This window comes from Bufo gargarizans, chromosome 4, assembly GCF_014858855.1.
Source record: "Bufo gargarizans isolate SCDJY-AF-19 chromosome 4, ASM1485885v1, whole genome shotgun sequence".
Lineage (NCBI taxonomy): Eukaryota > Metazoa > Chordata > Amphibia > Anura > Bufonidae > Bufo > Bufo gargarizans.
The window spans coordinates 466,616,476-466,642,888 of NC_058083.1; the positions used below are offsets into that span (position 1 = coordinate 466,616,476).

A 26,413-nucleotide genomic window follows, 5' to 3' on the forward strand; every position below is an offset into this window, starting at 1 on the left:
TGGATGTCATCTGTGTTGTGTCCCTGGTTTTCATGGATCCATAGACTATAATGTGCGTAAGGGATTTATAATCACGGACAAAAATAGGGCGTGCTTGCGTGGTGTGAACCACGGTCCATTGAAAGCCACTGATGTGTGAATAACACATATTAAGGTCAATGGATACGTGAAGGGTCTTTGGAGACCACAGAGAGCGCACGTCCATGATTCACTGGCTGGTGAAAGAGGCCTTACACTTTATGCTTATGACAGTCTTTTGCATGTCTAATCCAAATTTTTGAGGACCCATTCATTTTAGTTGGGACACAGATCTCATCAGTGTGCTGTCCGCATCCGTGTGTCCGTTACGCAAATTATAGAACATGTCCTATACTTGTCAGTATTGCCGACAAGAATAGTCATTTCTAGTAATTGGAGTGAGAAAAGTACAGGTTGGACACGGAAGGTGTCTGTATTTTGCGGATCTATGGTTTGTGGACCGCACTATGGACACGGTCATGTGCAGGAGGCCTAATTGAAAGCCATTCCGGCATTCTGCTTCGCTTTATGTACACAGCACATAACTTAAAATGCCTCTACAACAGCAGTGTTTGTCGGCCATTTTAGGCTGTGATCTCACGGTGAATTTTTGCCCTGGATTTTGCACCAAAAAAAGTTCTTGTGGCGGCGGATTACTTTTGTGGTTTTCCAGACTGCACCAAGAAAAACGGCCGGTTCACACAAAGTTTTTTGGCTCCGAAAACACCTCAAAACACTCTCCCGTTCATTTTTAATGCGAGGCAGCACTTTTCCACGTGAAAAAACGATGCAGCGTGCCCTATCTTAGGGCGGAATCCACGCTGAATCTCCTATTGAAATGAATGTGAAGCTTAAGCCCCTTTCACACGGGCGAGATTTCTGCGCGGGTGCAATGCGTGAAGTGAACGCATTGCACCCGCACTGAATCCGGACCCATTCACTTCTATGGGGCTGTGCATATGAGCGGTGATTTTCACGCATCACTTGTGCGTTGCGTAAAAATCGCAGCATGCTCTATATTGTGCGTTTTCCACACAACGCAGGCCCCATAGAAGTGAATGGGGCTGCGTGAAAATCGCAAGCATCCGCAAGCAAGTGCGATTTTCACGCACGGTTGCTAGGAGACGATCGGGATGGAGACCCGATCATTATTATTTTTCCTTATAACATGGTTATAAGGGAAAATGATAGCATTCTGAATACAGAATGCATAGTACAATAGCGCTGGAGGGGTTAAAAAAAAAGGACCTGTGGTGACGTCACTCCGGTCATCACGTGATCTTTTACCATGGTGATGGATCATGTGATGACTGGAGTGACGTCACCACAGGTTCTGTTCCTGCACACAGGACAGAAGACAGACAGAAGAGATGCCGGGCTGCGCGATCAAGTGGATTAAGGTGAGTTAAATTATTCTTATTTTTTTTTTTTAACCCCTCCAGCGCTATTGTACTATGCAATCTGTATTCAGAATGCTATTATTTTCCCTTATAACCATGTTATAAGGGAAAATAATACAATCTACAGAACACCGATCCCAAGCCTGAACTTCTGTGAAGAAGTTCGGGTTTGGGTACCAAACGTGCCGATTTTTTTTTATTTATTTTTTTGTGCACCAAAACTCTCAAGCTGAAAATGCAGCTTTGTATCTAAGGAAACACCCACAGGAAATCAGAGCGTGTTCACAAGAAGCGTAAAATTGGGACTACTGTGGAAGACGCTGTGGATTTCTGACATTGCCATAATTCAACGTGTGAACATAGGGGCACATTTATTAAGAACGGCATCTAAAACGGCAGTGCGCTGGCGGTGGATCCGCCGAAGTTATGCAGAGGCAAAGCTTCCTTGCTGACTTACATTTAGACCATTTTCTAGAAAAGGATGAATGACCCACACACCATGCCCACTTTTTATAGACCTGGCGTGAGCGGCCAAAAGTCGCAGATTGTGGCGCAAATATCCTTTGTATCGCAATCTGCGCCAGAACTACACCTAATATAGGCGTATTTCTGAATAACAAATGACCCCAATAGCCTTCTAATTATCTGTTGGCCAGCATGGAACATCTGGCTGTGGTGTATTTTGCTCCAACTAAAAAAAACAACCCTATGTGTGCAACCACCCTCAGACTTTGGGCTAGGTCTTTTATAATGGTAGTATATGGTGTTACACTGCGACATGCTGCGACTGCAATGTGACAGTCGCAAAAAATCCATTTGAGAGGGTCGTGTCGCAGTCGCAGCATGTCGCAGTGCGACAGCATAGGCTACCATTATAAAAATTGTCGTGCAACAAAATGTCGTCATGTAGACCTAGTGTTATGGTTATTCGCAGAAAATTCACTCTACAACCAGTAGGTGTCACTGTTGTCCTATTGAAAATGATTGCTGAAAAATCCACCAGAAAAAAAAAAAAGAAGCGGTTGGAATGGTAGTATCAGTGTTATTTTCTTTATAAATTATCCCTTGTCATTAGGAGAAGGACCTTTTTAAATGAATGGGGTTCCTGACCCTCAGTATGTTTTCCAGCTAGAGAAATGCAGGTATAATAGATAGTGTTATTATAATTATCTGTCATTGGACTGACGTCCCACCTCTGTTGTATGTAATGGGAGGTGTTTCACATCCTGGCAGCGCTGCAGCTATTATACCGTAATTCTGTGATAGTTATTTACCCTTTCATCACCAGAGGCATCCACGATCATAGCAGGATCAATCCTATTAAACCACACACACTGCCTGGCAGGGTTGATCCTGCTGATTAAATGATACCCGTCTTGCAAAAAATGGAAAATACTTGTTTTATATATATATGCAAATTGAAAGCTGAGATGCACAGAGGGGCTGGACCCCGACACTCGGTGCACTGAGGCTCTGATCTCTATTTTTTTTCTTGGGAATGCCACAACCCGATTTCCACAAGACAGGAGTCATGAGGCTACTTTCACACTAGCGCCATGAACGGATCCGGTTGTATTATGTCTTCTATAGCCATGACGGATCCGTCTTAAACACCATTGAAAGCCAATGGGGGACGGATCAGTCTTCTGTTGTGCCAGATTGCGTCAGAGAAAACGGATCCGTCCCTATTGACTTACATTGTGTGCCAGGATGGATCTGTCTTGCTCCGCATCCCAGGACGGACAAATTCTGCCGGCGGCGTTTTGGTGTCCGCCTCCAGAGTGGAATGGAGACTGAACGGAGGCATTGTGAGCGGATCCTTTTCCATTCAGAATGTATTAGGGCAAAACTGATCCGTTTTGGACCGCTTCTGAGAGCCTATGACGGATCTCACAAACGGAAAGCCAAAACGCCAGTGTGAAAGTAGCCTCAATCGGAAGGATCAACCATACCAGGCAGTATTTATGGTTTAGTAGGGTTGATCCTGTGGATAGGTGCTCCTTAAAGAGGTTATCCAGCCTGAAAAGAAATGATCTTTATATGAGTTTTTTCCTAGCTGGACAACCACTTGATAAATACTCCAAATTCAAGGTCACTTTCACTGGTTTTGATTTAGTTCATGTAATTCATGCATGGGGCAAAAGAGAGCTCTGTCAGAGCCCAGTGTGCGGTTACTGAAACTTCCTGCTCAGGCCCATATCACAAAATGCTAATTTGGTCAGTATTTTGCTTTGTTTTGTATTACAGTTTTTCTATGTTTTGGATCCACTGCTGGTTTAGGCTTTTAAAAGGCATCTGTCAGCAGATTTGTACCTATGACACTGGCTGACCTGTTACATGTGTACTTGGCAGCTGAAGGCATCTGTGTTGGTCCCATGTACATATGTGCCTGCATTGCTGAGAAAAAGGAGATTTTAACATATGCAAATGAGCCTCTAGGAGCAATGGGGGCGTTGCCGTTACACCTAGAGGCTCTGCTCTCTCTGCACTGTGATTGACAGGACCAGGCATTGAAAACATCATCACTTCTTGGCCCTGTCAATCACAGTGCAGAGAGAGCAGAGCCTCTAAGTGTAACGGCAACGCCCCTTTGCTCCTAGAGGCTCATTTGCATATATTAAAACATCATTTTTTTTTCCAGCAATGCGGGCACATATGAACATGGGACCAACACAGATGCCTTCAGCTGCCAAGCGCACATGTAACAGGTCAGCCAGTGTCATAGGTACAAATCTGCTGAAAAATTTCCATTAAAAAATAAATGCTAAATAAATCCGGCTCAATCTACCTTGTGTGCATGAGGCCTCGGTGAGACATATTCAGATGCAGTCGTAGGTACAATAGTGTGATTTAGGATTTTTTCCTTCCAGTCCTGACATTGCTGCATGAGAGCCACTGTCAGTCCCTGCTGTCCTCCTATGGGTGATCTTGCAGTCATCTCCACCTCTGACATATATCGGTGATGCAGAATGGGTAAAAAACATCACATATCAGTAAATAATATATACATGATATCTCCATAACCAGAATACACACAATAAAATAAACATGGCAGCACTGCATTTCTTTTCCGTTTCCACACATCAGAAAAAAAGAGAATAAAAACAGTAGTTTATACCCAAAATGGTGAACAATACCTCGTCCAGTAATTAGTAAAATATGGCTGATCTCTTCCTAAAACAGCACCAGATCTGTCCATATGCTGTGTTTGGTAATGCAGCACCGCTCTACTGAAGTGAATACGCTGAACTGCAGTACCACGCATGACCTGTAGACAAGTGTGGTGCTGTTTTGGGGAGAAAGCTGCCTCGTTTTTCCAATTGTGGACAACTTCTTTTAAAGTAAACCTGTTAGCCCATTAATACACCCTAAAGGTCAACTAGGCAGAGAAGGTGTATCTTCTTTTTTTTATTTAAAGAGGACCTCTCACTACTTCTGACACATCTGTTTTACTAAATAATTGTATTCTCCATTCTCCATGCAAAAACAATTCTGGAACATCTTTTCAAATAACTCTGTTCCTCAGTTATTGCTACTAGAAGTTTATTCATGAATCTGCAGCTGGGTTTTACCAGTGGGTTGGGATTTCTCTGCACAATCTGCCACTATCCAATCAGTGCTGCAAGTGTCACTGTGCGGGAACCCGTCCCTAACTTACATGTATTTATAAACTTCTAGTAGCAATAACTGAGGAACAAAACAACATAGAGTTACATGAAAAGATACTCCAGAGTTATTACATGGGGGATCTGCAAGTACTTACTAAGACATGTCAGTTCAGGTGACAGGCCCTCTTTAAATGTAGGGGGAAAATCTGGAGAAAATAGGTCTGGGGTATTCATGAGCTGGCAGCCTTTCCACCTACCAGCCTATGTCCACCATCCATGTTGTTAAGGAGACTGTAAAAATTGGCTGCATCCTTTAGACCGGGGTCTTCTCAAACGTTTTCTACTTGGATCTCACCAGTGTGTATGCGGGCTGGTGCAAGGATTTTTGCCACCCTAGGCAAAAGCTAATTTTGCTGCCCCTTGACTCCGCCCTTTGACCACGCCCTTTGACACGCCCCTTTTTGTTGGCCACTTATTTAATGATTGTTGCATGCAACATTTTACTTGACCAGCTAATTTTAGATATTCTACAGCAGTCCCGTTACAATCCCCCCTCCCCCAATCAGCCTTTCAACCAAATAATAAAAACCTCAGATCAGCCCAAAGACCCCCCACTCAGCCCCTTTCAGACCTAAGATCGGCCAAAGTCCCCCACTCAGCCCTCATTCAGACCTCAGACCCCAGTGCCCCCATCAAAATTGTAATCATCGCGGCAGGCAGAACTAACTACATACTACAATACTAACCTAGAACGCTGCGGTTCCTCTTCCTCACGCACTCATCTTCCCGCCGGCGCTGCATTGTCACCTGACAGCGTGCAGCGTCAGGTCATAGTGCGCGCACTATGTCCTGACGCTGTACGCGCTCAGGAGGATAGTGCAGCGCCGGGGCCGCCACCGCCAGGGAGCTGGGAAAGTGTAAGTTTAAAGGGGCGGGCTGGCTGCGCAGGCGTGCGTGTTGGGTCCGGACCGGGATCACCCCATCAGACATGTCACCCGGTGCGGGCCGCACCCCCTCGCCACGCCACTGCTAGTAGCTGTCTGCTACTGTGAGCGCCGGCGCCCCAGCAAGAGTGCGCTCTACGCAGTGGCCTGCTCTGCTTATGGGTGGCGCCGGCCCTGTGCGGAGGCTTCATTAGCAAATACGGTAAATAGTACAGTGCAGCGCCTATAGTACCCTCTCCCCCCAGCATAACCACCCAAGTACTTCCATGCAGTGCCCATAATACCCTCTTGCAATACCAATACACCTTCCCAGCAGCGCTAAACAAATACCACAGTGCAGCACAAAATACTTCCTGAGCAGCGCTACACAAATGCAATGGATAAGAGGTCATACAGGAGGAATTTTGGATAAGTTGGTATACATATGGTGTATTGTGGGGAAGCTGGCACACAGAGGGCATGTCGGGTGAGCTGGCATAGAGGGAGAATGATGGAAATGGGACAGATGAGGAATGATGGGGATGCGAGTAAGGCTGTTCGCATAACATTGTTGTCCCACATTTAACGTATACGTTAACTGATGCCTCCGACGGATGTCAGGCAGTGGCATCCATCACCATAGAGTTCCATTGTAAAAGACGGTATAAGGTAACACACACCGTTAGGTTTATGGCTGGACTCTGCAGGATGGAAAATCGTTGTGTACTATGCATTTACATTCTTTTTTTTCCCCCAATGTACATGTTAAATGTGGGACAAAAATGTGATGTGAACAGCCCCTTAGCTGACACAGGAAGAGAATAATGGGTTAACTGGTAAACAGGAGTCGGTGATCAAATATATTTGGATATACCATAAATTGTTGAGATGGGTAAACTTCCAGTTGCCATAAAGCACCTTGCTGCACCGCATTGCTGAGAATAATGATGGTTTTAATATATGCAAATGAGCCTCTAGGAGCAATGAGGGCGTTGCTGTTACACCTAGAAGCTCTGCTCTCTCTGCAATTGCCGCGCCCTCTGCAGTTTGACAAGGCCATGCAGTGAAAACATAATCACAACCGGCTCTGTCAATCAAAATGCAGAGGACCCAGCAAGTGCAGAGAGAGCAGAGCCTCTAGGTGTAACAGCAACGCCCCCATTGCTCCTAGAGGCTAATTTGCATATATTAAAACATCATGCGGGCACATATGTACATGGGACCAACTCAGGTGTCTTCAGCTACCAAGCGCACATGTAACAGGTCAGACAGTGTCATAGGTACAAATCTGCTGACAGATGTCCTTTAACGTCAAGAGTAATGTCAGTGACATATGACTATGGGGAAGCAGATGTAACAGGTCAGCCAGTGTCATAGGTACAAAACTGCTGACAGATGCCCTTTAACGTCAAGAGTAATGTCAGTGACATATGACTATGGGGGAGCAGATGTAACAGGTCAGCCAGTGTCATAGGTACAAAACTGCTGACAGATGCCCTTTAACGTCAAGAGTAATGTCAGTGACATATGACTATGGGGGAGCAGATGTAACAGGTCAGCCAGTGTCATAGGTACAAAACTGCTGACAGATGCCCTTTAACGTCAAGAGTAATGTCAGTGACATATGACTATGGGGGAGCAGATGTAACAGGTCAGCCAGTGTCATAGGTACAAAACTGCTGACAGATGCCCTTTAACGTCAAGAGTAATGTCAGTGACATATGACTATGGGGGAGCAGATGTAACAGGTCAGCCAGTGTCATAGGTACAAAACTGCTGACAGATGCCCTTTAACGTCAAGAGTAATGTCAGTGACATATGACTATGGGGAAGCAGATGTAACAGGTCAGCCAGTGTCATAGGTACAGATATGCTGACAGATGCCCTTTAAAGGGTTATTCTGATCGCCGAGGGTCTGATCCTCACCCTGCTGATTAGATGTTGTACAGTAGCTCTGGCATCGGAAATACACAGCTCAACTGTGTAGAGGACGGGGTGTTTTTTTTTTTTTTCCGGAGCTGCTCCTATTGAAATGCTCCTATTGAAGTATTGCGGTAACCAGTTCCGTCCACTAGGCGATGGACAGAGCTGTACAGTTCCGTTGTTAGAATTACCCAGAAACAACTGAACAGCGGGAGTACAGCGCGTCGGACCCCCGCCGATCACATGTTAATCACAGCCCATCAGTAATAAAATCCTGGAATACCCCTTTAAAGATGCACCAAATGTATCAAACATCGTGGAACATTTGATACATTTGGCAGGAATTATGGCCGCACAGAGTCCTGTAAAACCCACTTTAACAACCCCTCCTGATAATTCTGCCCGAATGTTTCTGGCTGAACGAGCTGCAGATTCTGTCACAGATGTCAAATGAAAATCCACCCACTCGCTGGCTGCTGTGGGTCGTCTCATCCATCCCTAAATGCGGGAGACAAGCTGTTCAGCGAGACTCTTGACATTTTTACGGATGTTATAAATGGGGGACTACACTTTGCCTCAGAAGAGACGCAGCAGTCGCTTCCACAATTCCGAGCAGATTCATGGCGTGCCTGGCAAATGGCGCCGAAAACAAGTGGGAAGAAATCACCTTGCCTCTGTCTCAATAGAGTCTCATTTTTTTGTCTGTGTTTCCACGCTCCCTGGAATCCCTTTTTACCGTTCCCTAATAAAATCTCGCCTGCCAGTAGAGATGCCAAGTCACCCTTGTCATGGATGCTAAATGGCTCCACCGCTGGGCTTCATTTTCCCCTTGTTGGCACCGCCATTATAAAACATAGCTAATATCATTTGCTGCACATTTGCCGGCTCGGCTGGTACTTTTTGGATTGCGTCTATATTTTATCTTGATTATTTTTTTCCTTTTTCTTGATTTGTATGTGGAGTCATATCTATACTCCCTGAGAGCGCCAGTTGTCCGTGGCGCTACTCTTATGCGTAGCATATCATTTACCATCTGCTGGCCTGCTTTCCATACATCAGATTGCTTTTTGGCGTTTATCCGCGAATAAGCAGCACTGTTCAGTGTCTGCTCGCCGGATCGCAGCTCCAGAGTATTGAAGCTCGCTGTGTAGCAAAAATCAGCTTTTCCCTCATTTTCAGATTTCAGCACTAATACATTTATTGTAAAAGGAGCAAGAAATACCCCTGTGAGTAAAGGACGCAGTGCCGCCTAGTGCTGGTGCCATACTGTAGCTTTCTTCTCCCTATCATTAGCAGACGAATTTATCTACATACATTTTATTAGTGTTTTCACATAGTCAGATAGATACCATTCTTATCACATGTTAAAAGTGCTCCGCCATTGTGGGAAAAGTGCGCAATTGGGGTCTTAAAGGAAATGTGTCACCGTAATTCTTTTCTGTCAGTTAAAACCAGATAGAAACACATCACCTTTTTTTCAAATCTTTTTTTATTCTATTTCCTGAATGTGATTATGGGGGCAGCCATTTTGCCTGAGGTAACAGCAGTTTAGAGATATGCTTTACAGCAGCACATTGGACAGGAGCTGACCTCATTGACTTCTATGGGAGAGTTTTCTAGACAGATCAAGAGGGAGTAGATAAGCTGTGGATATCACCGATTGTGAATGGTGGATCATGTGTTATCTCTGTATAGGTGATATCTGTCATCCGAATTCTGCCTGTGATGAGGAGATGACTGCTGAAAAGTAATCTGTACAGACCAGAAAGTGGCACCTATTATTAGGCTTTGTGGCCAGTGCAAAAACTGCAGGATTTTATTTTTTTAATAAAGTTTTTGACATCATCAAAAGTCTTTTAAAAGTGTGTAACAGGGGGAAAAAAAACATGATTTAAAGAAGTACTCCCACAAAATGGTTTATTCTCTGACCTGTTAGAAAGGTACATGATGTAAACTGTACTGAAGGTAATCTTCTCACCAGTGACTGTATTTGTGAGTTATAACCTCCCTTCTGATCCTCAGCTGTGTGTCATGGAGCTGGTAGGCGGGCACAGATGTGTTTTGATTAAAATATATTGTCTGAGAGTCTCAGATTTGATCAGAGTGAGGGCTTAGTCCATAATATAATGTTTGCATCTATTGTATGGGTGCATTATTTTCTGTGATTTTTCGGTCATCTAATAACGCTTATCTCTAATTTACTAAGAGATCATCAACACTTATTTACAACACATTATCAGTAATATAAGAGCTGAGCTATAATAAGTGTTTATAATGTCAGAGAGCAGAGATAAGGAGCCGCCAGCTCAGTCTACTTTCACACTCGCGTTCTGGCTTTCCGTTTGTGAGATCCGTTCAGGGCTCTCACAAGCGGTCCAAAATGGATCAGTTTTGCCCTAATGCATTCTGAATGGAAAAGGATCCGCTCAGAATGCATCAGTTTGCCTCCGTTCAGCCTCCATTCCGCTTTGGAAGCGGACACCAAAACGCTGCCTGCAGCTTGAGGAAACTGAGCCAAACGACTTTCAATGGTGTTCAAGACGGATCCATCTTGGCTATGTTAAAGATAATACAAATGTATCCGTTCATGACGGATCCGCACAAAACGTGAGTATGAAAGTAGCCTTAGCTTTTAGCTCAAAATGAGTACAATGCAATAATAAACATTGCCCCCAATGGTGTACATAGCCTTTAAAGGGATTATCCCATGACTAATCTAAAAAATTAAAATCAGACCTCCTATAGTACATGACAATCTCTTTCTAACAAAGCTAGAACCAGCTCTGTACCTCACATGGATCCAGAGATCTCCCCATTCATTGCTCTGCTAGATTTATATCAAGCTGACAGCTCAAGGGGAGTGTCTTTTCTGCTGCAGCTCAGGAGGCGTGTCTCAGCTCTCCCTATCACAGCTCAGGGGGCGTGTCTCAGCTCTGCCTATCACAGTTCAGGAGGCAGGTGAAGGATGAAACTGAGCATGTGCGGCCTTCTCAGTGAGCAGGACAAAGAAATAAGAAAAAAAAAAACTGCATGTGGCGCTATACAGATACATTTTATTGAATACTCAGTGGCTATGCTAAATTTGTAATTACATGCAATTATAAAAGTATTAAGATCCTAGGTGCTGGTTTGAAAACTGTAGAATATTTTTTGTGGGAAACCCCCATTATGGTCTGTTTCTTAAACTTAAAAGGGTTATCCCATTATTAATGTAAAAAATGACAATCTGACAGCAAGGTGGCAGTAAAAGGATGGAACTGGGCATGTGCTTCTATCTCAGTGAGCAGGACAGAGAAATTAGAGAAAGAGCAAACAGCAGGTGGCGCTATACAGGTAGATTTCAGTGCAATAGCTCAGTGGCTTTACTAAATGTTTAATTACTTGCAATACAAAAGTATTTAGATCCAGTCGCTGGTTTGAAAAATGTAGAATCTTTTTTGTGGGAGAACCCCTTTAAAGGGGTCTCCCAGTATTTAATACTGAATGACCTATCCTGAGGATGGGTCATTCATATCAGATCAATGTGGGTCCAACATCCGACACCGAAGAGCTGATCTGCAGTACACCAGCAAGGCCAATGCACAGTGGATGGAGTCTTCTGTATCGATGTAGTTTCTTGCATTGGTAGCTACCAGAAACAGTTGATCGGTAGGGGTGCTGGGTGTTGGGACCCCTACCAATCTGATACTGATGGCTTGTCCTGAGGATAGGTCATCAATATGTAAGTCCTGGAAAAACCCCTTTAACATACTTAATACCTAACAATTCGGGGTAGGCCCCAGGATGCCCTTTGCTTCCCATCCCGTAAAGATTCCAGGAAACAAGCAAACAAACCTGATCTTATCCTATAGTCATGTGTCACCTTTTATATGCTCCTCTTCTACTATAGGAGCAAATGGAGGAGAGAAGCACATGACAGCAGGAGTAGACTATACACATGGTTTGGCGCCGGAGATGTATGCACAAAACAATTGGATATTTTAAAGGCTTTTTTCCAAAGTTCTTATTTTGCTTTACTTTCGGTTTAGATACAGTACAAAAAATGTTGGCCAGTGTCACAGTAAAAGGTAGACCACATGTCGAGGTCTCCTGCACTGCCCATTGTCCTCCATGCTTAGCTTGGAGCAGTTTTCTGCTCTGCCGCAAAGGTTGGAACTCCAGTGCCTTGGACTTTCTCTACTTATAGAGTCTCTAAAAGGTAGTTAGCAGTACAATCTGAAGTCCATGCAATGTCAGGAACCTTTTATATAGTCCAACTTAAACGGTATCTGTCAGCAGATTTGTTGTAGCATGTGGCAGCTAAAGGCATTTGTGTTGGTCCCATGTTCATATGTGTCCACGCTGCTGAAAAAAATGATGTTTTAATATATGCAAATGAGCCTCTAGGAGCAATGGGGGCGTTGCCGTTACACCTAGAGGCTCTGCTTTCTCTGCGACTGCTGCACCCTCTGCACTTTGATTGACAGGACCAGGTGTGATGATGTTTTCACTGCCTGCCCATGTTAAGGGTCCATTCACACGTCCGCATCCGTTCCGCAATATCGCGAACGGGTGAGTACCCATTCATTCTCTATGGGGCCGGAAGAGATGCGGAGAGCACACTATGTGCTCTCTGCATCCGCATTTCTGGAGCTCGGCCCCGAACTTCCGGGCAGCGGCCTTGAACTTCCGGGCAGCGGCTCCGCAAAATAATAGAACATGTCCTATTCTTGTCTGCAATTGCGGACAAGAATAGGCAGTTCTATGGGGGGTGCCGGCCTTGTGTATTGCGGATCTGCAATACACCACGGACGTGTGAATTTACCCTAATCAAAGTGGAGAGGGCACAGCAGTTGCAGAGAGAGCTGAGCCTCTAGATGTAATGACAACACCCCCGTTGCTCCTAGAGGCTCATTTACATATAATTAAACCTAATCTTCTCAGCAATGTGGGCACATATGAACATGGGACCAACACAGATTCCTTCAGCTGCCAAGCGCACATTCAACAGATCAGGCAGTGTCATAGGTACACATCTGCTGACATTTTAACCACTGTCTTTGTGCAGCCATGAGTTTCTTATGTAGCAGGATCTGAATTTTCACTCTGTTCCGCCAGGCAGCTCACCTCACACGCTCCTTATCTCTGATCTCTCTCCGCATCAACACTCATTATAGCGCAGTTCTTATCTTACTGATAAAAATGTGGCTTAAATAAGTGTTTATGACCTTTTTAGTAATTTAGAGGCCAGGGTTTTTAGATCACCAGCACAAGGTGAAAGTAGGAATCATACAGCTAGACAAACAGTTAACCCTTTGTGACAGAAAGGCTCAATATTTTAAAGACCAATTGAAAAAATTATTTTTAGCCCAAAATGAGTAAAATGCAATCATAATATTTTTTGGGCCCCTGAAGGTGTACATAGCCTTTACATTTTAAGTTTTATTGGACCTATAGCATTTGGCTGTCTTTGAGTCCAATACAAACGGTCATTTTTAGAACTTTATCTTTCCACAAAACCCTTAACTGATGCCTTTCTGTGAGAAGTACCTGTGAAGACGATCAATAAGCTCAGATGTCTCAGCGGCTGCCTTCCGAGACATATTTACCACCGTGCTGAGTCCTAAGTCTTGTCAGAAGGCATCAGCACCCGGCACTAAACATTGTAATACATCACACACCTAAATAAAGCCACACAATGTGCTGTGATTGGAATTTCAACTTCTGCCTATATAATTGCATTATGACTCCTAATTTTCTTCCGAGACGGGATGTTTTTCGTCTGCTGTTTGTGCATAATGGCTGATATCTGTGTGTTATTACCACAGTAATATATGTGTGTGCAGGACTGCCGGTACTAAACATGACCGAGGCTGACTCGTACTGTGATGTACGGCCCGAGATACTGCCGGCTGCTTGGAATAACGCCACAGACCATTGGGAAAGTGAAATAACGCTAAGTTATGCGGCTGATACATGGGATTGTGGATATTTTTCTGCTTATGTGGGTTGTTCTTATCAACACTATATTTATAGGAGCTATTTATTTCCAGACTTGTATGGACTGAAAATTCATGGCCGTGTTCTGCTTTTATTTGTAGGAAACGGTGGAAAGATTAGTTCAAGCCGACGTGTGTGAAGAAGCGCTGGTAAGAGAGACATCCCGCTTTTTGTTATAACCTTTCAACAAACAAAAAAAAAAGGCCTAAATGCGTAGCCTGCACCGTGTACTAGCGCAGTGACCGGTAACGGAAACACAAGTCCTTTTTCTTGGTAACGGTCCATTCCATAGTGGGCTAATGTATCTAAACCGCACTAATGGATTATAATTTTCCTTCTCACACTAAGGGCCCATTCACACCCCTGTATATGTTTTTGCGGAACTCACACGGCCGGTATCTGTGTTTAGCGGATCCTCAATTTGCGGTCCGCAAAAACTGATTCAGTGATCGCATCGCATTTTGTGGGTCTGAAAGTCCAACCCTATGATAGAAATTACTATTCTTGTCCGCCAAAACTGTCTAGAATAGGACATGTTCTTTCTTTTTTGCAGAGCCGTGTAACCGAAGTTTTGCAGCCCCATTGAAATGAATGGGTCCACATCTGATCCGCAAAACTTTGGAACGGATGCGGACAAAAAAAAATACGGTCATGTGAATGGGCCCTAAATCGAAGGAAGTCGTTTCTCTCCTAATCCAGGCAGAGGAGCCAACCAGCTTAGATGAATGTAGACCTTTTTTTTGCCAGTTAATCACCGCCTTTGTGGTTTTAGGGTCAAAATTCTGTACTAGTGAATTTCTTAAACTGAGCTGCGGCTGCTATAAATATATTATCTGTTACATAGCCACAAGTCCCCTCTATAGACATACAATTAAAATATAACATGCTAGATGCCTGTATCCCCCACTAGAGGGAGCTTTAAAGATTATAGGGGCTGTCCAGGATTTTGATACTGATGGCCTATCCTCAGGGTAGCCCATCAATACCAGATCAGCAGGGGTCCAACACCTGATGATCTGCTGTTAACGTGTAGCTCCAGCGGTGGAAATTGGCGACGGAACTACACAACTCTGTCCGTTGTGCAGTGGACTTTGCTGGTTATTGCTCTTAATGAAGTGAATGGGGGCAGTGCTGCAGTTATAGTCTCCGTCCACTGTACTATGGACATAGCTGTGTTCTTCTGGTGCTGGGAACTGAAACGGCTGATCCTTGAGGGTAAGAGATGTCTGATCTTCTGATCATGTATTGATAGCATTTAGATGAATGGATGACCATACAGTGCTTGGTCGCGTTGAATCCTTCAGGAGCTCCTCTTTGCAGTGATCCTCTGCTTTGGCTAGTATAGGGGTTCCCTACTATGACAATTGTCAACTCTACTTTCCATCCTGTATATTACGATGGAATCACATAAAGGTGTCAGATCACTGCTGCGTTTCTTTTTGTTTGGGGAGGGGGATTTTTTCACAGTTGAACCTTAAGGATTAATATAATTTTAATGATATTTTTAGACAACAATGAGGTAAAAAGAAACAAAAATGGTGTAAAATGTCTGTCACTTGTACAGTCACAAGCCTTTTTGTTTGTGACTGTGGCCGTGCAGCCAGATGGCTATATGGTTTTATTTTTATGTTTTCAATTCTTGTCATTCTTTTATGTTTTATGTCTGTAGAAAAGCTGTGGAGCATCTGAGATCCCAACACAGAATGTAATAGTAGAGGAAGAATTTTTGCCTTTTAAGGATAATACATTTGACCTTGTTGTCAGCAGTTTAAGGTAAGACCCTTAATATCTTATATAGAAAGTGAATCCACCTTGCGCTCCCTACTGGTGGGTCTGCAAACAATTGGCAAAACTGACTCCGCTGCTAGGTGTCAAAAGGAGCTGTTGTCCTCCTTCAGTTTCAAGATAAGAAGATTGGTAATGTCACCCGAAGGTGACGTGGGACACCAGCGCTGGAATAGCAGAGCCCACCCGCTACCACCCTCTACGTCTGGGATTAGTTGGTGAGTATTGATAAGAGGAGGGGAAAGAGAAGGGGCGGGTGGCGGGACCGGAGCGAAAAAATGAAATTGAAAAATGAGCAGACTGGTGCGCTTGCCTGTTATACTGAACTGAGGGAGAAGGCAAGTTCAATTAAGAAAAAATCTCAGTGTACAGTGTACAATGCGATATATAATTTGTACCTGGTAAGTTCCTGCCTGATGACGGTCTGTAGTGTATCCTTTCCGGTATGTTTCTTTCTTTTTTAGTCCAATAGGGGTGCTGTAATGAGTCCGTCCTTTGTGCTCACCTAATAGCACAAACGCTGCCCCGGCCGGAAGCGAGCGAGTTGTTGCCGTCGTCCTGGAGACCGCTTCGGTGACGTCACCTGTATAGGTACTGTAGCCGTCGTAGGACAAAAACCTCCAACGCGTTTCGGAGCCTATCGGGCTCCTTCGTCAGGGATGGTCAGCGCAATGTCCGTACAGGTTTAAGTAATCTATTCGGTCTCCATAGTGACGGGAATCGGCTTGTGAAAAGCAGATATGTAAAACGGAGGACATTGTGTTTATTGCTGGAACTATCAACACAACCAGTATTGAGTGCACTTTTTAAAAATCACAGGCACCCTTTAGTGGGATACATTCAATAAAGCATATTCCCAAGCACGATCCAGCAATAAACACAATGTCCTCCGTTTTACATATCTGCTTTTCACAAGCCGATTCCCGTCACCATGGAGACCGAATAGATTACTTAAACCTGTACGGACATTGCGCTGACCATCCCTGACGAAGGAGCCCGATAGGCTCCGAAACGCGTTGGAGGTTTTTGTCCTACGACGGCTACAGTACCTATACAGGTGACGTCACCGAAGCGGTCTCCAGGACGACGGCAACAACCAGCTCCCTCGCACCACGCTCGCTTCCGGCCGGGGCAGCGTTTGTGCTATTAGGTGAGCACAAAGGACGGACTCATTACAGCACCCCTATTGGACTAAAAAAGAAAGAAACATACCGGAAAGGATACACTACAGACCGTCATCAGGCAGGAACTTACCAGGTACAAATTATATATCGTATTGTACACTGTACACTGAGATTTTTTCTTAATTGAACTTGCCTTCTCCCTCAGTTCAGTATAACAGGCAAGCGCACCAGTCTGCTCATTTTTCAATTTCATTTTTTCGCTCCGGTCCCGCCACCCGCCCCTTCTCTTTCCCCTCCTCTTATCAATACTCACCAACTAATCCCAGACGTAGAGGGTGGTAGCGGGTGGGCTCTGCTATTCCAGCGCTGGTGTCCCACGTCACCTTCGGGTGACATTACCAATCTTCTTACCTTAATATCTTATAATTGAAGATTAATATATGTTTCCACCGCCATTGTACCATATTCACAGTTCCAAAGAATAGACTTGATCCTCTTAAGTTCCATCAACCTCTCCCAAACACTTAAGTCCATGCTGCTGCAGCACCCAAAAAGTCCCAGATCAGTCCTGAATAAGAGACCGTCCCAAATAAGGGTGTTGTCCCTTTTAGTGAGTTGCTGCTAGTACAAAAACGTGTCCTGATAGCAGTCCCAACTCTGTCCCACTGACCTGGCTCCAGCTCAGCGCTGTCAAACCAAGTATCCACCTCTCTTCTTCTTGGCACACCACTCTCCTTGGTGGTGCTGCATATTACATACTTTCTCTGATGCTGGTGCTTCCTCTGACCACTTCTGCTGTTTGCGCAAGGACTCTTTTGGATCTGTGCATGGTGCCCAAGGCATTATATTTGTGCTCAGTGCCCAAAGACTAGTACTTATATATCAGTATTGATCGGTCCCTCGCCTAGAAGAAGACCACTAAAGTACTGCAAGTCCCAGGCCTTTGAAAATTAATGGTCACTTCTAAAGTTCTTGGCTAAACGTCAACCTCTTAAATTAGCACCTCCAGCCTTGACAGTGATATCTTCCAGCTTTCCTTGCTGCGTCCTTGTTCTTCGGGCTTGGTCAGTGGTGCTTCTTCTGGCGTTTCCACATGCTGGTTTTATAGGCTATGACTTGTGACAGCCATTACATTACACTTCAGTTTTATCTTGTCACCTAGATTACTACTATTAGTATTATTATTTTGTGCTTTCAATACATTTAGTAAGTGTGTTTTTTTTTTTTTTTTTTTTTTTTTTCTTTACCTTTATTGCAGTTTACATTGGGTGAATGATCTACCTAGGGCATTTCAAGAGGTATGGAAACATTTTTGATGAATGGATAGATCTCAATACTTTACCTGTAAGGCTGAGCTTCCACAGGGTGGTGCAACCTCGCCCATGTGTGGTTGCCAATGGCAACACAAACTTGTCACAACTAAGGTATTGCCATGGAATTCGTGCAGCCATTGGCCACCTTGGGTGGGTGAGGTTGCGCCCATAACATTGTTGTAGCCCAGCCTTAAAGTCAAACTAATTTACTTGCAACTCTGCATCTTTTGCAGTCGTGTGATTTCTAGAAGATGTCAATCCCTTGGGAATATTTTCTGTTATACTGAATAGATGATCTTTATCATTCTGTCTGCATTATGTTAATCACCAGTTGCAGTTTTTTTTGTACAAGGATGTTCAATATTGGCAATAAAATATGGGTGGTTGACCACTTAATAATCCCTAAAGTGCAGTTGGTGGGTCTGATTGGTCAGGCATTTGGTCAGATTGCTTGTTTGGCTCACTTTTGACTAAAGTTTCAGAAATGGTAAACCTCTGTGAAGTGGTCTGTGAAGTTATAAAAATGGTCACCCCTTCCTGCGGCAGACACATTGAAGCCACTTTTCCCCACCTACTGCCCATGTGTGCTCTGTATGAACACCGGAAGAGGCAGCTGCCACGTCTATTGCACCAAGTATGGTGGTGGTTGCATGATTTGCCCATGTAATTCCTCTGCGTCCTCATATGCACCAGCACTGAAAGCGCTGGCTATTATGCTGTCGGCGTGCTTAGGCCCCATTCAGGTGGTATCTTTTGACAATAGAATTGTGGCACAGATTCCACTCCAAAAAGCTAATGCATAGAATTAAGTTCCCATTGTTTTTAATGGAAATCTGTGCTGCTGTTCGCTGGAGGTTTAAAGCTGCGACAGCGAATGGAAAATCCACTGTGTGAACAGGGCTTTATAATGTCAAGGCTGAGTGTTTGGGCATGAACTTGGCAAATGAGATTCAATGTGGATAAATGTAAATTTAAGCATCTTGGTAGTAATAATCTCCATGCATCATATGTCCTAGGGAATGTAACACTTGTAGAGAAGGATTTGGGTGTCCTCGTGGATGGTAGATTAAATTATAGTATACAATGTCAGCCAGCTGCTTCAAAGGCTACCAGGATATTATCATGTATTAAACGATGAATAGACTCACGGGCAGAGATGTAATATTACCACTTTACAAAGCGTTGGTGCGGCCTCATCTCGAATATACAGTTCAGTTCTGAGCCCCTGTCCATAGAAAGGATGCTCTGCAGCAGGAAAAACTACAGAGGAGAGTGACTAAACTGATAAGGGGCATGGATGGTCTTAGTTATCAAGAAGAAAGATTAAAATAATTACCATATTTTTCGCGTTATAAGAAAGGAGGAAAATAAGAAAAAATATCTGACCTCATCTCAGATCAGACCCCATAAATATCAGGACCTCACATCAGACCCCCATATCAGGACATCATATTAGCTCCCCCTATCACCCCTCCATGTCAGAACCCCATTAGCCCTCTGTCAGACCCCCATCAGACCTCAGATCAGCCCTTAATGTCATACCCCCATCAGACCTCAAATCAGCCCTTTTATTTCTAACCCCCATCAGACCTCAGATCAGCCCTTAATGTCATACCCCCATCAGACCTCAAATCAGCCCTTTATTTCTAACCCCCATCAGACCTCAAATCAGAATAAAATAAAAAAAACTCCTCTTACCTCTCCTGCGCCGCGGTTCCTCTTCATCTCCGGCAGAAGTCGCTCTCCCGTCTTCCCGGCCCACGCTGCACTGTCATCTGACAGCGTGCAGCGTCAGGTCATAGTGCACGCATTACGTACTGACGCTGTACGGGGTCAGGACAGTACAGCACTGGCACCATCAAAGAAGACCAGGGGGGGTGAGTACCGGAAGCGCTTGCAGTGCTTCTTCCCCGCTCCCAGCACCTAATGCAGGGATGGCCAACCTGAGGCTCTCCAGCTGTTGCAAAACTACAACTCCCCTCATGCCTGGACAGTCTACAGCTATCAGCCTACAGCAGGGCATGGTGGGAGTTGTAGTTTTACAACAGCTGGAGAGACGCAGGTTGGCCATGCCTGACCTAATGCATACTAGTGAGTGCTTCCATAATGGAAGTGCTAACTAGTATTCGCTTTATAAGATGCACAGCCTTTGTCCCCCCACTTTTTTGGGGGGGGGGGGGGAGTGTGTCTTATAAAGCGAAAAATACGGTAAATTTATTTAGTCTTGAGAAGAGACGTCTAAGGGGGGACATGATCAACCTATACAAATATGTATGTAAATGGGCTGTACAAAAAATACTGTGAAAAACTGTTCCATGTAAAATGCCCTCAAAAGACAAGGGGGCACTGCCTCCGACTGGAGAGGAAAAAGTTCTGTCTCCAGAAACGTCAAAGCTTCTTTACTGTAAGAACTGTGAACTGTGGAATAGACTCCCTCAGGACCTGGTCACAGCAGGAACAGGGGACAGTGTTAAAAAGGGTTTAGATGAATTCTTAAAAGTAAACAACATTAATGCTTATGAAAACGTGTAGAAATCTGAGTTTCACCTCCTTCTGGGCTTCACGTCCTCACTGATCCCTTGCCTGAACTTGATGGACTTGTCTTTTTTCAACCGTATTAACTATGTAATTATGTAGCGCTGACGGTCAAGTAGCTGACATATATCTATAACCATTTAAATAGTCTGTTAATGGAAGTCTCTTAAAAGGTGTATTTCCAACTTCATTCCATCTCCGGGGGCCTCACCTATTAGTGATGGGTTTGGTGACCCTTTTGTTGATATCCAGCCGTTGTGGATAGAGCCGAGCAAGTGGCCAGTTTCATACATGTATAAGGGGAAACTATAAATAAAGATTCTGGACATTGACCATTATTTAAAATACTTATACCAGTGATCATAAAAGTAATGTTAAAATGTCATATGTTAATGTCAAACAAGCACCTGGATCTGAATACTTTTGTAATTGCATGTAATACATTTTTTTTTTGGCCTGCTCACTGAGATGGCCGCACATGCTCAGTTTCATTCTTCAACTGCCTCCTGAGCTGTGATAGGGAGAGAGCTGCAGCAGAAAAGACACGCCCCCTGAGCTGCAGCAGAAAAGACACGCCCCCTGAGCTGTCAGCCTGATATAAATCTAGCAGAGCAATGAATGTGGAGATCTCTGGATCCATGTGAGGTACAGGACTGGTTCTAGCTTTGTTGGTATAAAGAGATTGTCATGTACTGTATGAAGTTTGATTATTTTTTTAATTTTTTTACAATAATCATGGAATAACCCCTTTAACAGAAATAGTACAATATGGTGATTGTAGTAATGTTTGTTGTAAGAAAATCATATTTTCTAGTCTTTGAACAAATTACATTGAACAGATACAGAAAGTCTATGACTATATTTGCACTTATTGCTGCAAACTGTTGTAAGTATGATTCGTGCACATTGGCACACATATTAACAATATATAATTGTCAAAAGTCTCGAGCAATTCTGGGAGCGGACTACAAGAGTGGGGGGAGGACCTGTCACCTCTCCTGACGTGTCTCTTTTAGTAACTACTTGCCTTCCCCAAATAATAATTTTGTAGCATCTATTTTTATGGATCTATGTTGTGCCTTTCCTTTGTTAGAATTAGAAAAAATACCACCACTGAATATTCTAGCCTTGCCCTTGACGACCATAAGCTGTATATTACCTATATCAAAAGGGGACATCATTTTAAAAAGTATTTTAATTGCACTATTTAAAAAATTTATATATTTCCCCCTTTTTTACATTTTCACACATATTTTAAAAACAAAAAAATAACTGAACTAAAACAAAAGTTATGGCTTTCAGAGGTGCACATACTTGGAGAATGACACATGGGCAAATGAGACATAAAACCACAAGATTTAGACCAAATGACTTTTCTCAAGCTGTACCGACCACAATAAGACCTGGAACTGGTGCCTGCCGTTCCTCCTGATCGCACAAGTTGTCAGTACTTAGTATAAGCGTATGAACATATCTTTTCTTATAAAGGGGTTAACCCCTGACTAATGTAAAAATGAAAATCAGACCTCATATAGTTAATGAAAATCTTTTTATGACAAAACTAGAACCAGCCCTGTACCCCACATGGATCCAGAGATCTCCTCATTCATTGCTCCAATTGTTCCGCTAGATTTATTTCAAGGTGGCAGCTCAGGGGGCGTGTCCTTTCTCAGGGGACGTGTCCTTTCTCAGGGGGCGTGTCCTTTCTCAGGGGGTGTGTTCTTCTGTATCTGTCTTCTTGTAACTGTCACAGCTTTTAAAAGAGGATATTGCTGGCAGCACTTGAGAAATGGAACTGAGCATGTGCATCCACTCTGCAATATCTCAGGTGTTATGCAAAATGTTTAATCACATGTAATTAATGAAGTATTCAGGTCCAGGAGCTGGTTTCAAAAATGTCGAATATTTTTCATAGGACAACCCTTTTAAAGCACACAGCAGTGGTCAGCAACCTCCAGCTTGCTAGCTGTTGTGAGATTACAACACCCAGCAAGCGCCATTTACATTTATGGGTGTACATGCTGAGAGTCGTAGTTTCACAACAGCTGGCATGCCGAAGCTTGCTGACTCCTGGCTTACAGTATATGTAAGCACAAATTATCCTCCTTTTTTTGCACATATATCGCGCAGCGCTTTACAGACATTAACATCAAGCTGTTCCCAGTCGGGCTCACAACCTAAGTTCCCTATCAGTATGTCTTTGGAGTGTGGGAGGAAACCCACACAAACACGGGGAGAACATACAGATTCAAACCTAGGACCCCAGCGCTGCAAAGCGCCAGTGTTAACCACTGAGCCACCGTGCTGCCCATTTGTCTCCCCTTGGCACCCTGTAAATGACACCGCAGGGTGCTGATGCCTGTGCACAGCAGTCTGAAGCCTAATCAAGACCCAGGCCTGCCTGCCGTGTATCCTAGTATGGTGTGCCTCTCTGGCGCAGCCTGCTGTTGACTGTCAATATAGCACTGACAGTGTAATTCTGTAATGCTTACTGCTTTCACCCAAAAAAACAAATAAAAAGCAAACAAACAAAAAAAATAATGTTATGCACCCGATGAATAGTACACGTTGTGTAAAAATCAAGCCCTCACATAGCTCTATAGAAATACAAATAAAAATGTATAGGTCTTGGGATGCAGCAATGGTAAAACATTTTCTTCTTTAATCTTAAAAAAAAAAAAAAAGGGAATTCTATTGTGCAAAAGTAGTAAAATGGAAAAAACACTGCATGTATCAATGTAATCGTAGTGACCCATAGCTTAACTATGTACGGGTCAGTGACTGTAATAACCTGCCCCGTCCATATCAGAGGTAACAATAAGCAGTAAGGGAGAGAGAGAGTAATTGGTATACCGGTATTTATATTTTTTATTTTTTTCTGGTGCTGTTACCCGATAAATTCTCATTCATGTCTTCCAGATTTATCGGGTACTTAAGAACGATGGCGTATTCATTGGAGCCATGTTTGGCGGAGAGACACTATATGAGCTCCGCTGCTCGTTGCAGCTGGCAGAGATTGAAAGGGAAGGTGGCTTCTCTCCGCACGTGTCTCCATTCACTGCTGTAAATGACCTGGGGAACCTGATGGGGAGAGCCGGCTTCAGCATGTTAACTGTGGTAAGTAATAAGATTCCCAAAACACCTGGACTACAGGCAAAGCTGGTACCCCTTAGGGGTTGCCTAGGGGGTCTCTGTTGCCCATAGTAAACAATCCGCATCTCTCATTTATGAAGAACAGAATGTAAAATGAAAACTGCTCTGTGAATTGCTAGCAGTCTGCAGTAAGGGCGCAGAGGGGTGTTAACCAGTTGGGTGGGTGTCCCTTCCCAGTCTGATAATGGCAGCACTAATTGGATAGAGTGAGTCTGTGCAGGTACACCCCCCCCCCCCCCAACTGGTTACCACCCCTCTGTACCCTTACTGCAGACTGCTAGAAATTCATTCATAACTTCTAGTACAAATAATAAAGGAACGGCACAACATAGAGTCATAAGAGTAGATGCTCCAGAATGGTTATTACATGGGGAATGCATGAAGCCATTACAACAGGCATGTCAGGAGTGGAGAAAGGTCCTCTTTAAGATTTCACCTGAGAAGCAGCGTGAAGCATGAGTATAGGCCAGTGATGGCTAACCTCCGTCACTCCAGCTGCGGTGATACTCCCATCATGCTCCTTCCATTTCTATGGAGTTCTGAGTGCCGGAGGTTAGCCATCACAGGTATAGGCTATAAATACCTGCTATAGCCCAGGATCGGTACACGATCACAGGGAATTTATGATGCGACTTGAAAATTTGGGACTTTTCAGTTTTATCTGACCTTTAAAAAAAATGGGAGGGATGGGTTTCTTTAGCAACCTGACACATTTACTATAATGGAAGTTAGAGCACCAGTCTGTGCCATCAACTAGCTGGCGTAGATTTGCTCCTCCGTGACACAGACGTTCCCTGGCTGTAGCAGATACTATTGCTGGGGTTCCAGAGGGTTATCCATCAGTATTCTGCCTTTTTTGTTCCTTGCTGTGCAGGTGAACATAAAAGGGTTTAGCGAGGGTCTGACTTCATCTGACCGAATGAGTAGATGTTTCACGGCTATTAAATTCCATCTGCTCCGTGCCATTCATTTTTTTAGACAACCAGTAGCTGCTGATGGCACTCCTATAAAGTCATATTGCTCATTGGCACTGGCCATCTCTTTAACCCTGGGGCACCCAGTCCATAACTCATGAAAGCCATGCCGTGTCACTGTGTGATATATTGCCTGCTAAAAGCTATGAGAATGCCCAGTCATTCAGTCTAAGCCTCCGTGTCCTGTAATGTAAGGTAATCTTCCTCTCTGTGCAGGATACGGATGAAATTCGGGTTCACTATCCTGGGATGTTTGAGCTGATGAAAGATTTACAAGGTAAGTGCATATTTTGTTTTATTATGTATGTATAACGTTAGTGTTTTTATTATTAATTAATATGGTACTAAATAGTTGTCACAAATGGAACGGAAGCTGCATAAACAGCGTAGAAGAACAAGCTCTTACGGAAACAGACTAGCGTACTGTGCTATGCTATTTGCTTGGCTCCCATTAATTGCAAAGCGAGCTACAACAACAGCAGAGCACCAGGCCGCTAAGGAATTTCCCTGTTTCACCACCTGGGCCCAGCGTTTAGACACCGGTTTTAATAATCCCTTGCGCTGGTGGTGTTTCCGCCAAAGTTATGTTGAGGCGCCGACTTCTACCTAACTTCGGCGCATCCACCACAAGTCTAAATGTAAGACCGCTTCCTTGCTGGCTTAAACTTAGACCATTTTCTACGCCTAAAACAGGCATAGAAAATGAAAAATGAGATGGGCCTGCCGGCTTGTCCCCTTCCCTGCCCACCCCATGCCCCCTTTTTTAGACCTGGCGTGAGCGGGCGAAAGCACAGATTGCGGCAAGTATTCAACAGATATACACAAGAAAACTGGCGTATATATGACTTAGTACATGACACCCTATATGTCTTCAGTGCTGATGTTGGTGCTATATCTATCTATCTATCTATCTATATATATATATATATATATATATATATATATATATAGCAGGAAATAAATAAATTATGAGATGACCTAGTTCGAAGTGAACTGTTCTGTGACAGATCCATTTTAATGTTTCACTTCACATTTTGTTATTTTCTTAAGTGATGCTGCTAATAGAAGTACACTGCAGTAAAAAAGGACTTTCCCCCATAGTTAACAGGACCTATGGTTTTTGCTCATCTATTCATAGAACATTATTCCAGAGATCAACTCATCTAGATAAGCCTTCATGGTCACTCAGTAGGATAGGTGTCTGATCAGTAAGGGTCCGACCACTGGGGTACCCCCTGATCGTTAAAAGGGGGTTCTGTGCCCCCATTTCAGTGGTGCAGTGGTTGATTGTGAACACTGCTGCACCATTCAGATGGAGCTTGGATCAGCAGGTCGAGCATGTGCACTGACACTCCGTCCATCTCTTTGGGGCCTGTTGAAAATACAGTGAGTTGAAAATGTGTTCACAATGTATTCAAATGTTTTCCACATTTTTTCTATGTTACAGCCACTAACTTAAAGAGGTATTCCCATCACAGACAATGGGGACATATCGCTAGGATATGCCCCCATTGTTTGATAGGTGCAGGTCCCACCTCTGGGACCCGCACCTACAATGAGAACGGAGCTGGGAAATGAACGAAGGGGCGCACTGCGCATGCGCAGCCGACCGACATTCATTTCTATGGGACCGCACCGGCTCTGCTATTTCCGTCTGCTTCATAGAAATTAATGGGAG

At 43.9% G+C, this 26,413-nt stretch overlaps 1 protein-coding gene across 1 annotated transcript in view; it reads left to right on the top strand.

The window, feature by feature from the left end:
• Positions 1–26,413, top strand: part of NDUFAF5 (NADH:ubiquinone oxidoreductase complex assembly factor 5) — a 48,076-nt gene that overhangs the window by 7,544 nt on the left and 14,119 nt on the right. Inside the window, exons 4-8 of the mRNA XM_044289505.1 lie at positions 13,953–14,000; positions 15,521–15,624; positions 18,019–18,058; positions 23,528–23,725; positions 24,952–25,012. Of these exons, the coding sequence (XP_044145440.1) occupies positions 13,953–14,000; positions 15,521–15,624; positions 18,019–18,058; positions 23,528–23,725; positions 24,952–25,012 (451 nt within the window). The remainder of the gene's footprint in view (positions 1–13,952; positions 14,001–15,520; positions 15,625–18,018; positions 18,059–23,527; positions 23,726–24,951; positions 25,013–26,413) is intronic.